Raw genomic sequence first — 14,914 nt, 5'->3', positions numbered from 1 at the left:
ATATCGTGTTTTGAATTATTATTCACACAAAAGGTGCCCCAAAATGAACGCAAGATTTGAATTTGCCACCATTCGGGTAGTAAAATGTTGCCAATTGTATCAAAAAAACCATTTGACAGCTGATAGATTAGGGTTAGTAAAGATGGAGCGATACACGATTGAACAATGTGTTAACGCAAGATTTGAATTAAATAAAAAAAATCAAGATAATGACTTTTCTTTAAATTTAGTTTTAATAGTTTCAGTTTTTTCCTTTAAATTATTAAATTTTTATTGAATCGTAAAGTAAACAGGATAGGATTATGTATGGAATAGCACATAGGCCAAATGGCCTCCACTGCTTTGCTGGCACATATGCACTCCTTTGTCGAAATTTTTCATGACCATTTTGCATAAATGTGGCTGAATTTCGTTGATGCGGCATTGATTTTCTTCCTTCAATGCACGCGTACATGTGGTCTTGTTGGCACAGACCTTTGACTTCAAATAACTCCATAAAAAGAAACCCAATGACTAAATCACACGATTAGGGAACCAATTTTCAAATTTTTGAACTGTGGCCACCAGACATTCATTACTTTTGAAACATTATTCAACAATAAAAACGCGTTGTTCTATCGTGTAACGTTCCCTTTTTACTAACCCTAAACTATTAGCTGTCAAATGATTTTTTTAATAGAGTTGCCAACACTTTACTGCACAAATGGTGGCAAATTCAAACCTTCATTAATTTTAGAATAATCTTTATTATGAAGGTATCCGGCATGTATTTTGGGAAGGAATTTGCTTCCTTTAATAGATTTTGAACGAACTTTGATACTGATCATTGATCGGACCAAACTTTTATACAGATTGAATTCTGGTTGATAAAAATTTGATATGATTGAGAAATTTTATATAAAGAGATCCATATGCTAAATTCCAATTTTTATGCAAATTTTGCTCGGTTTTGAGATATTTTGTTCCAGTATGTGCAGATAATTTTTGATGGATTGTCAAAAATAGTTTTCAAATCTAAAATTTTAATTGGTTATAAAATTATATGTCAGATTTACATCTTAGAATTTTCATGCGTTTCATTTGCACTCATGTGCTGAGATAAGTAAACTGCCAGAGCGAATTTATCTAAAATTTGTTACCGTATATACGTGTTTCGTGAAAACCATACGTATAAATCAAAATTTCGTTCAAATTATTTTGACGATTCAAATATGTTTTGTTTGTTTATTTAGTTTATGAGAAAGTAAAAGAAATATTTAAAAAACAGTGTTAAGCTTTTATTCATATAACGCACGTTTTGTACTTTAAATCATCGAATAGTTTTTTTTTATGTTACCTTGAAATAAAATTTGAATTATATAATCTTATCTAAATAGTTATAGATTCAAATGAATAGTAGATATATCTAAATGTGTCAACTGAAAACAGACTTAAAATTTTATAAATTTCACTGACAATGGGATGTTTTATGTCAAAAGTTTTTTCATTCAATTCCTACTATTAGTTCACACTCTCCCTATATATATTTATATATCGTGTTCAAATTTTCAATCGTTAATAAAATATTTTTTATTCATCCACTCAAATTCAAATACATTTTTTAAAACTTGTAATGAAAGACACTTGATGTTAATACAGTTTTTTCAAATATTAATTTATTAAATTTAATTAACTTTTAATACTTTAAATAGAGTTTTAGCAGTTTGTAATGAAAATCGAAATCAACAGGCAGTAGCTCAATCGGTAAAATGCAAGGATTTCAGTATTTTTCGCCTGAAGGTGAAGAATGCGAGTACTAATTCTTGCGAAAGTAGGAGTTGACTTAAAATTTTTTTTTTATATTACTTGTTTATTTTACACATACTTTAACAATCACAATTATTCGACAGAAATGTAATTGTTGCATGTATAATAATTTTTGAGAAAACGAAAAGCGCATTATGAAATATGTTCTTTTTGGAACAAAACAATAACAAAAAAAAAAAAAAAAGAAAGAATAAAGTTACTTAATCGTATTAGTTGATTCAATTAAAAGTTCAAGAAATTTAAAAATCTTTCTTTCGAAGTTCATAATTGCAAATTGTGTTAAGACCAAAATTGAATATTCTGTTTTTTAAAATGCTTTACTACTATCTCCGAATATTTAAAAGGATTTTTTTAAAATACCCTGTGTTGAATGGAAATACTTAATTAAAAAGAATAATGACAAATGAATAAAGAATAATGCTATTAAGTAAAGCTTACTACTGTTGATCAAATTTAAATAGCATCGTTGAAAACCTTTCCAGAATTAAAAATTCAAATTACCAATTAAAATGTTACTTTAATTCATTTTATTTCAAAACAGTATAAAAAATAGAAATAATAAAATAGATTATTAAAGGTCTTCCGAATTCTAATTATTTGAGAAAGCTTTTATTTTCAAAAACTTACTTTGGAAATGAATAATAACAATTTATTAAAAACATTCCTCATAATGCAATTAGAATTAAAAATACTTACCTTGACGTAGATGGAATTAACTAAAAAGAACAAGTTTATTTCGAATTCTTATTAAATGTCAGCATTCTTTAAGTCATTTATTGTTTCAAATTAAAATTAATTATTCAAAACCTATGATTTAAGTAAGGAAATTCTTTAGATCTTTTGGTATAGTGACTAAATAGAGTTCAGTTAATTCTTGAAATTAATTGCTATCATTAAACAAGTATTTTCTAGGATGAGAGGATTACTTTTACGAGAATTACGACAAAATTATTTATTCATGTTCTTAGAACAACGTTTGTTTAAATTAATGCTTGTTGTAACAGAAAATCTAATACGCGAACAATTATGCAAACGATTTTTTTAGCAAATAAATTTTAATTACTTTTTTTTCAAACGATAAATTATTGACTGAAAATAAAAATAAAAAAATATATGTCATGAAATTAATCTTGAAATAACCCTAAAATAAATTTTTTATTGACCACGAATAATTATTTGGTTTACATATTTAACGCAAACAGAATAATTAATTACAGTAATTTCTTTTTAAGCGATGTTGTACAGCAATCTATTATTAAAAAAATATTCGTGAAATTAAGTTGCTAAGATTAATGGAAGTATTTATGAAAAAAAAACAGTGGTAATAATTTTATTTAAAAAAATTTTAAGATAAAGAAATCTGTTTATGAAACTAGACGTTAATGGAAAATTTGTTAATCTTTAAAAAATTTGACAAACATAGTCAAGAAAAACTAGTCAATATTATTTGATTATTTGACATGTGTATTTAAAATCACAATGAAAAAGATTAAAACTTAAAATTTAATAGGAAGAATTTCTTAATCTCGAAAGTTTCAATGTTCTTTTTGTATATTTTTTCAGTTTCGTATATAATGAAATATTAAATTTCAATGTGTTTTAGAACAAAAATTGAAAAGTAACATTTAAATTCATTTTAAAACAAAATGAATCAATTGTGGAAAAATTCCAAAATAACCCATTAATTATTTTTATTCTTTATTTTGCAAATATCGAATAAAAAACATCTTCAAGAATGGAAATATGCTGGCATAGAGTTTGTAGATTTCCCAATAACACTTGTACTGAATTATAATGTCTAGGAATTCATCATAGTTAGCATTCAACCTAACAATTTAAATATGCGGTCAATCGATGCATATATGGAAAAGCTTAATTCATTCCAGAATTTAATCGTGCCAGTTGATTTAATGTTGAATATATTAGCGAGAATTCACAAAATTAAATAAATAGATGATATTCCTGAAATTTCAAAGGTTTATCGTTACTTTGGTTTTCTTTAAAACACATATTTGTTAAACATATTCGTGAATATGAAATTCTGACTGCAAAAAATGTTTTGCCCAGCCTTTATGAATTTATTATAAAATTTTAAGTGACGGATATATAGCATTTAATGCACCCACTTCTTCAAAAAATATCAAAATAACATTTCCAACAATAAAATTCTAGGAAACAGGACCACGAAATTAGACCATTGATAATAAAATAATATCGGTATTCTAGATTTAACAATTACAACATTCAGTATTCTAGATTTAAACCACTGAATTGTTTCGTATAATCTTATTTCAACACAATGCATTTAAAAAATTTTAATAGTCAAATCGGTTTTCATCAACATGACTTTACAACCAGTTATTTAGCCACTTGTTTTTTGGAATTCTATTGCAAAGCATATTATGAAGAAATCGACAAGTTTGAATCCATTATATGAAAAGTTTATATTTCAGACAAAGAAATTTTCATCTATTTTATTTTGTCACAATACTTTTGTTTTAAACAATTTAAATATTTATTGTTGCTGTTGTTTCTGATGGTACTTATCACAGACAAGCCAGCTGACTAAATATTTATAATCTTATCCATTCATTTTCTTTATTTCGTTCAGATTCAGTTTCTAAACTATATGTTATTTTTGACGTGAATACTTGATTTTTCTACTAAGCATACTTAGCTGCATTCTCTTTTGCTTTATCAATCAGAACCTTTAGAAACACCTCTTATTCGATAAAAAATTATTTTTGCTTAATTTTCACCAATAAATTGCATTGTTTCCCTGGAATTCAAACTGTTTTCGATGTTTAATCAAATGTTTCATTTCACAATTTTCTTTCTGTTCTTGAAGAAGGATTCTGTTTCATATTTATGCAGTTTAAAAGATGAATAAAAAAAAGTAAAGTAATAATACCATCAAAGTTAGATAATCGATACAATACACCAGACAATTGCGTTTTTATTAGGATACAGGATTATTGTAACAGGATGAGTTTCCATTCCAGGAAAAATTCATGTGCAAAATGAACAATCAATCAATGAACCATTTGCGCATTATAATGTACATTTGCTAAATGCATAATATTATTAATATTATGCGCTAATTGTATGATATTATTAATATTATGCGCTAATTGTATGATATTATTAAAATGTTCTAATTATGTGCTAATTGTATGATATTATTAAAATGTTCTAATTATGTGCTAATTGTGTAATATTATTAAAATGTGCTATTATGCGCTAATTGTGTAATATTATTAAAATGTGCTAATTGTGTAATATTATTAAAACGTGCTAATTATGGGCTAATTGTGTAATATTATTAAAACGTGCTAACTATGTGCTAATTGTATAATATTATTAAAACGTGCTAATTATGGGCTAATTGTGTAATATTATTAAAACGTGCTAACTATGTGCTAATTGTATAATATTATTAAAACGTGCTAATTATGTGCTATTATGTGCTAATCTAATTGTGTAATATTATTAAAATGTTCTAATTATGTGCTAATTGTGTAATATTATTAAAATGTTCTAATTATGTGCTAATTGTGTAATATTATTAAAATGTGCTATTATGCGCTAATTGTGTAATATTATTAAAATGTGCTAATTGTGTAATATTATTAAAATGTTCTAATTATGTGCTAATTGTGTAATATTATTAAAATGTGCTATTATGCGCTAATTGTGTAATATTATTAAAATGTGCTAATTGTGTAATATTATTAAAATGTGCTAATTGTGTAATATTATTAAAATGTGCTAATTATGTGCTAATTGTATAATATTATTAAAATGTGCTAATTATGTGCTATTATGAGCTAATTGTATAATATTATTAATAGTATGTACTAATTGTATAATATTATTAAAATTATATGACGATAATATCCTTGACTATTTGATGTTAAGGAAATAATTTATTGTAAGAATCATGGACATGAAGTTGTCTTATGATATTTATATGAAATTACAATCAAAATTCCTGAGGAACCAGATAGTCGTCAAAGGCGACTAGTATATCTACAAATAGTAAAACTGAATGTATGAGTTTGCGTGCATGCGTGCTGTGTGTGCGTTGACTAGCTACCGGTCAAACCGTTTAATCTACTGCAATAAAATCTAGACTATATATACTTTAGAGGACGGAAATTTGATTTCACAGCGATACTAAAAAAAAAAAAATAGTTTTTTAATTAATTAAAAATTAAATTGAATTTTGATGCTTTATCGCGATAAATTCCAAAAATGTAACTGCACAAAAATTTTATACTTTTAGAATATTTAAAAAATGTTTTTTTAATGAAACTAATTTAAGGAAAAATAAGAAGGTTTGTTGAATTTTAGTAAGGTTTAAAAGATATACTTTTTTAACATAATTTCTAACAATTGATTATATTACTATCCTGAAATTCAAACTGTTTTCATTATTTTATCGAATACTTAATCGTGTGATTTTCTTCAATTGTTTAAAGCTAAAAATAAAAATAAAAAAAGGATTGCTCAATACTCGTGTAGTTTATAAGACAACCAGTGGGGGTGGCGTTCCCAAAACTTTTTCGTATGCTTTAATAAAGATATTATTCCAGAGAAAAATATTGAATGGCTTTGGCGTACAATGGTTAAGAAATAGTAACCTTTGGCATGAATTTAACATTTTTACTGAATATACTTTGTCATTTTTGGCGTGTATTTCGGCGATTAATCCACTCAACGTGGTTAACAGTGTTTGAATATCGAATGTGTGGTTTCGATATTCTTCAGACGCGCCTTTGCCAACCGATTGAAGTCAACATTTCACATAAAAACCCATTTGTAGACGCAAAATACCACCAAATTTGATATATTTAAGTTATTGCGTTTTTGAATTATCGCATTCACACGTTTCTGAAAGAACAGACCGACAGACGGCAAACTCCTTCTTGGATGCACAATCTGAAAGTTGTCTACATTATATATATTCAATCCTTGTACCTAATTTTATGTATATAATTCTCTTTATTTTGTAGTTGGCGTGTTCATTTATATTCGAACAGCCGAATAGACAGACTTCCTCTGAAAGGATTTTGCTCCAAATGTGAGAGAAATCCACACATTTGCTGTGAAGAACGTATTCCAAATTTCACCTGTCTAGATCAAATCCATCTTGAGTTGATTTTGTCACAGACAGATAAACGGACATTTTCCAAAAAATGTTGCCGTGAAGACTGTTTACCGAATTTCATCTGTCTAACTCAAAGCCATCTTGAATTATTTTTGTCAAAGGCAGACAGATGGACTTTTTTTTTCCAATAATATGTTTTTCGAACAAAAAAAAAAAAAAAAAAAAATGGAGAGATCTAAAGCATGGAGATTCTACAAAATCACGAGTTCGAATTTTCTGACGATTACTATACTTTCGATATACGAGAAAGTAATACAAAAGTGAAATTAAAAAATCGTGATTATACAATATTAGATGAACCGCGAAATTTCAATTTTAATAGAACTTTAATGATTTGGGACTATCTCCATTAAAAAGGTTCATGTGCACGAAAAGAGATCTTAAATGAGACAATTAAAATAACACAGTTTTAATGTCGGATAATTTGATGGAATCGTAGACACAGAATTATATTCAAACGATTTCTTTTTTGAAAATAAATGCAACCAAAATTCTCGACAAATTTACTGGTAGCCAAAGATGGATAACATATAAATAAAGGAACCAGGAGCTGAAATTAAAATTTACCCGTGTCAACCAAGATAAATGAAATCCAAACGGACTTACTGGTTTTAAGACTTTAGTGATAAAGTACGTCTCCAAACCGGCTTGTCGAAGAGCCTCCTCCCGAGACATTCCATCACCAGGGACAACCTCGAACTCGCCATTTAGGAAGCTCAAGGTCTTCTCCGAAATGTGCACTCGCCTGAAAAATGAATAAGAATTGAAAACGATATTCTAATTAAGATATTATTATAAAGCATTTGTCAAAGTCACGTTATTATTTGCAAGTGACAGTCTTTGAAGAAGAGGAATCAATGAATTTGACTGTACGCATGCGCATTACAATATTATGGGCCGTGTCAAAATCGCTTCTATGTCACTTGCGCTCGATAAATTTCCCCCTTTCCGCTCAAGTGTCAAGAAAGACTACCACATTATAAACTTTATCTTTGCATGTAAGATTTGGCGATTTTACAATATACGCCAAACTGTGCGATCAACTGACCCATCAACCATCCCCCAATAAAACGATTAACCAATAAAACTTTCCCTTACTCTCTGAAGAGGTCACTGTCTTTGTACATCACGAGAGGGGTTTGATGGGGTTAATGAGTCACCCAAACTTGTTTGGAAAAAATACTCTTTGAGTTGGATATTTTAGATTTTCTCTGCTTACACAGAAAAAAATACTGAGGCCCGCGTGAATGTTAGAAGGGCTCTTAGAACATAGAACTCATCACTGATTAATTATTGAAGCACTTCGATTTTGGTACATTTACTTGCTCTCTATAATTCTGTTAATTAACATTACCGAATTCTGTAATTTAGAAGGAGTCATTCAATGTTTATAGTATTTCGTTTGACACTAACTAACTAAAACTAACAATTGAACTAAACAATTACAATTTATGTTACTGGAGTCAATAAAAGCTCCGATGAATTAAGAATTTTAAATTTTTTCATAGGTCCTTTCAATTACCCTTTGTAATCCGTTTACATGTTTATCCTTTTACATTAACCTTTGAAAAAATTTTTACAAAAATTATCGCCATTCCATTATCACCAATAAGCCCGACCGGAAATGCAGCTATGGAAAACTAAAAACTGTCACCCGCGCCAAGTTTTCTTGCCAAAGGTCCAAATCCCAGTAAACCTATGACAGCAACAGGGGTAGGGAATGATTAACCGAGCGCAAATGTTCCGATACCTCAAAATCTGCGAGCTTTTATAGGACACATTTATTACTTTCTTCTAATTGCAAAGAGATATTTCTCTTTTATCCATGTATATAAGGAAATGAAAAATGTCACACCGTCCCTTCATTCCTGCTGATTTAATAACGATTTTATTTAAGATGATGAAGAAGAGTATGGAACAGATGAGAATTTTCAACTGATTTGTCATCACATGCAAATATTATAAAGCAGTCCAAGTTAGAAATGCAAAGGCACTTTTTTCCCCCGTGACTTCTAAATAATTTCAGCTATAGAAAAGAAACAAAAAATTCCTCTCAGCAAGCTGGAAGGCAGGGGTAGATTTCTGTTCATCTAAATTATTGTCTGGCAGCACAAATTGTTGATGTTAGAAACAGTCAAAATGAGAGCTTGAAAAAAATCCCTTTTCAGTTTTTAATTCCTAAGATATTGCAGTCATCGAAAAACTTTAATTACAAAAGTTGTACGCCTTAACGAGGCGCTAATTTAACTAATTTGGTTTGTTTGTCTATCTGTACTTATAATAAAGCTCAATGTGTGTGTGTGCGTTTGTTGGTGCTCTACAGACAGACAGTTTGACTTACAGCTACCAAATTTGATATATGTATACCTTGGACGTCGGGAATGTGCACTTGGGATCCCTTTATTTGAATTTTTAATTATAATTTTAATTATTAATTAAAAACTAACCAAAAAAATCTTCGTTTCCCCACCGCCAAATGAGTAAGGCTTCAGTTTTTCCCAACTCTAATGAGGTTAGGCGTAACATGTTTTCGACAGATTATTTTAAACGATTCTGTTCATTTTCTTAATGCTTGATGCATTTAAAATTAAACATTGTTAATTAATCTGTCTTTCAGAATCATTCTGAAGTACTTTTGAATTAAAATAAAACAGAATAAAGGAAATTAAAAATTTCTAATCTGCATAGCGTTACCCCAACTGGTGTAGAAAATTCACGCATTTGCGTTACCATAACTGGCGTTGAAAATTTACGCATGCGCATTATGTTCTGATTGTTGACAACTATTTTCAACGTATTCGGACTTGATTTAAATTATTTTTAGGTTAGTTATGTGCTTTTGTAATTAAACTGTATTATGTTATATATTTTTTTTGTATATGCTTATAGTTTTAAGTACATCGTTTTTTAAGTAGTTTTTTTAACCTGTTTTCGACCGATTATTTTAAACGATTCAGTTTATTTTCTTAGTATTTAATGCATTTAAAATTAAACGTTGTTAATGAATCGATCTGCTCATGATCTACCATATTACTGGAAAAAATGAAACAACTTTCTCTTCCTTTAAATAGTTTCCATTTTATATGGTCCATAACGATCATCTCTCCTTGCATATATATAGAAATTTATCGAAACGAATATATTTCATTATTTCTTTCCTTTACGGGGATTAATGTTCTAAAGATGGACTCAGCCCACAACCACCCTCTGCGTACAAAAATAACACACATCTTAGATAGGAAACAATTCATTATCTGCCAACTATCGATCCCATTCTTCAATGTCCACCCCAAATGAATCCAAGGAACACTTATGGTAATGGAAAAACAGCCCCGTCAAGAAAGACATTGACGGCCTGCCACGGAACTTGACTCGCAGAACAAAGACAACTAAACTCATCATCAATATAAATATATTTCTTCCCGTCCATTTCCAATTCTGCCTTTTTTTTCTTCTTCCGATTTTGAGGAAAAGGCACCTCACAGGTGTGTGTGTTTGAAAGGGTGGGGTTGAGGTAGGGAGGACTGAAGGGTAGACACATAAAGCCAAAACGGAAATTGCCGAATTCTCTCCTTCGATCATACTCAGAAGGGAAGGATAAAAAAGAAAGAAAACTACTTTCAATTTTGGAGCCATTTTCATTTTCGCTTTTGAAGATCCTATCTAGACTTCTGAAAAAGAAAATAGAAATGCTTGGGTTTCAAACTTTTCTTCGGTGAAAAAAAAATAGAAAATAGAATGTTCTTTTCAAAACCTGCTATCGCTGTCTTTTCTGTTCTTATCATTTATTCTTATTATTTTGTTGGACTGTTCTTTATGATTTTTATTTTTAGGTGGAATGAAAATAGTAGATTTGAATTGTTCTTAGAAGTCTGGGAAAGAGGTCGTAAAAATGCATAAAATTAGAATGGAAACGGATAGCATTAATTTATTTATATTTTGATCCAATCTTTCAGTTCTTGAGACGCAGTTTTGCAATACAGTCATTTCGTGTCCTCTGAATGTTTTTTTATAGCAAAGATAAAGTTTCAACACAATTGGTTCTTTTTTATATGTTTATACAAATTTTTTTATTCTATTTTATAGAAAGAGAACATTTTGATATTTTTAAAAAAATCGGATTTTGATACTGTTAATAATTATTCACATTTTAAATCCTTATGAATTTGAAAAATATTTTTGGTAATTATCTGAATCTATAATTTCTAAATATGATAAGTAGAAAAATGGAATTAATGACACATATTAAATTTTCTTTTTTTAATACCAAAATAGATGATTTTTTTTTCTTTTTTGGTCATTTGAAAAATTTTTGAAGCTAAGAATTTTTTTTTTACACGTTTAAATCTATTTTCATTTTCTCTTACACATGGAGAAATTACTGTTATTTTGAAAAGTGTGAATTTAGAGATTTCTGATAATTATGCATGTTTTAAATTTATGAGTTTTAAAAGTCTTTGCTGGAGATTATTTGAATCGATCATCTGTCTATGAACAAAATAATTTTTAAAAAATTGAACTAATTACACATACTAAATTCGCTATAAACATGGGCGCATCTGGTTTTCATTTTTGTGTCGTTTGAATAATTTTTATAGTGAAAATGAGGTTTCAATTCAGTGCGTTTTTTCGTATGTTTATATCTGTTTTTACTTGATCCTATACAAAGTAGACAAAGGAAAATTATTGTCATTTTGAAAAAAAAAAAAAAAAAATGAGATTGTTGATAATTTTTTATTTTTGAATTCCCACGTTCCCTTTACGAGTTTTAGAGTACATTTTTGTAGTTATTTGAATCTATTGACTTGTATATAAGCATTTTTACTAAAACTATCATGCGATTCTTGGCGCTTCTTTTGGATTAATTCCTGTCATTTAGTAATAGACATCCGAATTTAATTTAGGTATCTCGAAAAGATTTCAAACGCATTGTTTCCAACCAAGCTTAGCTTAACGAACTAAAGCTTACCAAAGACCTATAATTGTAGTAAGAAAATTACATACTAAATCTTATATTTTTAATGATTACGTTTCAGATTTATTGTATTTACAAGCTTATTTAAGCGCATACCGACAGACATTAATCTCTTTAGAAAATTTGGTTCTAAATTTGACAGATATATACAATTTAGATGTTAAATTTATGTACTAAATTTTATCTATCTAGCTTTTTTCGTTTTCTATCTTATTTATATATATCCAAACTTATTAATATATAATTATTAATATATATCCAGATTTATTAATATATATCCAGGGCAGATTTCTTTTGAATGGAATTTGCTCAAAATTTAATAGAAATCCACAAATCTGCCATAATGCCACAGGCCACAAAATGCCTGTGAGGATGAGAATGAACCTCGAAATGAGGATGAGATGCTTCCGGCATGGTGGTTGGATCTCGCCACCCTGGAGGGTACACTAATAGGTGGGGGATCTGGCTCCTCCCATCGATGACGAGACGTACTTCCTTCGGGGAGGGTTGTACCGTGGCCGGTGACGGCCCTTAGGACTCAACCACAGTTCCCGCCAATGTTGCTGTTGCGGCGGTCCGGTCATTCAGTTTTATGGTTTAAATCCGTGTGCCTTCGGCGGGTCAGAGAGTTAGATGGTTGACTTATATAACGTGAGACTGAATTGCTTCCATTGGCTTACCCTTAGTATTCTTCATCGAGTGTCTTCAACAAACATTTATAAACCAAACATTTAGAACCAACCTGTTCAAACAAATCTTTATTAAAATTTATTTTGCTTGAATGTTTTAATCATGATGTCATCTAAAATTATGTTGTTGTGACTTATGGCACTTTGCAAGCCCGTTGACAAATCTGTCAGGGATTTAAGCCGAGTGAGCGTCTCTTGTGTTTTCAGCAACGCCAACTAGGGCCAAGAGTACGATTTAGCTACTTCATGAGTCACATGCGCTTGCACAACCCCTTTTTACAGGAGGGCACCTTCACACACCTCACAGACAGAACACAGACGAAGAACAACTATGCCCGAACCGGGACTCCCAGATCACGGGGAAGATGTGCTACTCGTATACCAGGACGTCGACTTCTAAATCTATAACGACTTTTACCAAATTTATCATGAAAATTCAGGTAAATAGTAGCTATAATTCATGTAAATAATAGTTATATACTAGTTAATTCATGCAAATACTATAGTTAGCTTGCTATACATCATTGAGGTTAAAAACAATATGGTTTTGTTAAAATTAATAACAGCAGCACGATCATACCCTGGCATGCCGGCGCTCTCCATCTTATTGGCTAGTACCACGTCTCTGCTGTACACATCGAACTGCCACTGGCGCTGTCCCATTACTCCGGCAAGAATAGCACCTGTGTGCACACCGACGCGCATGTCCACATTGGTGTTGGTCTTCTCACGGACAGATCTGAAAAGAAAGGGTCATCCCATTAGAAAACTAGAATCAATAACAGAATGCCCTGCAGAACATTAGAAATATCATTGTATTCTGTAAATTGTTTTCCATAGTATATTAATGAGCATTATTTTTACAATATTTTGTGAATGATTTATCGTAATACTATCCCTCCGGGGGGATCTCGAAATGAGGATGAGATATTTTCGGTATGGTGGTTGGATCTGGCCACCCACCGATGACACGACGTACTTCTTTAGGGAAGGGTTGTACCGCTGCCGGTGATGGACCTTACAGTTCCCGCCAGTGTTGCTGTAGCGCTATAGGCGGTCTATTGCTGTAGCAGTATTATTTATCCGTATGCCTTCGAGAGGACCGGGGAGTCAGTGATATGACTTATCGTCATGCTTATTCGCTCTTTTTAAATTATTTTTTTCAACTATTAACTTCTAATACAACCTTTCACTTAACCATTACGAAATTAGTTTAAAGAGGTTAATAAAACAAGATGTAATGCTAAAATGCAGAGTCCGAATTTTAATAATACACTTTAAAAAAATGTATAACAAACTATTTACCAAATTTAGTCTTTAAAGAAATTCTTGAATTCTCAATATCGCGGTATTTTCTCGAATCACGCCAAAAATGATACAGTTTTAATGGAAGTTCATGAGAACATCATGACTCACTTAAATGATGATGTAGGGATTTAAAGCAAAAAAGATTGAAAGTGGCATAGCTCAATTCTTTATATATAAATAGATTTTTTACGAATTCTTGTGATTAGTGATCAATTCAGTCACTTTCATCAGTTCGAGCTAGGTTCATACCTTGCCATCATGATAATATTTTGTATCCTTATTAAAAATATTTGCTTCATTTTCCAGAAATTAGCCCCACAAAACTCACAAATTTCAGTTATTTTTTTTCCACTAAAGTTCTTTTTCACATCAATGTTCTGAATGCTCCATATATATGCACGCATTCGTCTTCCTAAACGCTTTTTAAAATTTCATTTAACTGATTCATTTTCCAACTGAATTTACCTTTTCTTATCGTTTCTATATTTTACAGAATGCGTGAGATTCATGTCTAAATTATATTACCCCGATAAATAAAATAAATAAATAAAAATGTAAAATAAAAAATAAAAAGAATAAATAAAGATAAAATACAGTGAAAGGTAAAGAAGAAATAATGCTTAACTCAAAATGTAAATAACAACGACAAATTCATGGACGTATTTAAAAATTGAAATTCATTCGAATGATCAGAAAGATTATCTCAAAATGAAATGAAATGAAAAATGTATAAAAAGTAATAGGTTTTTTTTATTTACTATAAAAAAGCGGTGTTTGTACAGCAAAAAAAAAAAAAAAATCATTGTTCCAGAAAGAATTTTAAACTGAACTACATTTTCATCAAAATATATTTACATTTTTTAAAATAATCGTTTGTGTTCTGGTAAGAACAAAATATTTCACTTTTCCAAAAAGAATTCTTGATGGAAATACAATTCTACATGGATACGCTACATTTTTTTAATA

The 14,914-nt window shown here is 29.7% G+C and overlaps 1 protein-coding gene across 3 annotated transcripts in view; it reads right to left on the bottom strand.

Moving 5' to 3' along the window:
* Window positions 1–14,914, bottom strand: part of LOC129975033 (adenylate cyclase type 3-like) — a 376,283-nt gene that overhangs the window by 55,770 nt on the left and 305,599 nt on the right. For all 3 annotated transcript variants that reach the window (XM_056087897.1, XM_056087899.1, XM_056087898.1), the window contains exons 9-10: window positions 13,221–13,379; window positions 7,583–7,721 (exon numbers count right to left, since the gene is read on the bottom strand). In XM_056087897.1, the coding sequence (XP_055943872.1) occupies window positions 7,583–7,721; window positions 13,221–13,379 (298 nt within the window). The remainder of the gene's footprint in view (window positions 1–7,582; window positions 7,722–13,220; window positions 13,380–14,914) is intronic.

Source organism: Argiope bruennichi, chromosome 7 (assembly GCF_947563725.1).
Source record: "Argiope bruennichi chromosome 7, qqArgBrue1.1, whole genome shotgun sequence".
NCBI classification, from domain to species: domain Eukaryota; kingdom Metazoa; phylum Arthropoda; class Arachnida; order Araneae; family Araneidae; genus Argiope; species Argiope bruennichi.
This window is presented reverse-complemented; position numbering and strand designations above follow the sequence as displayed.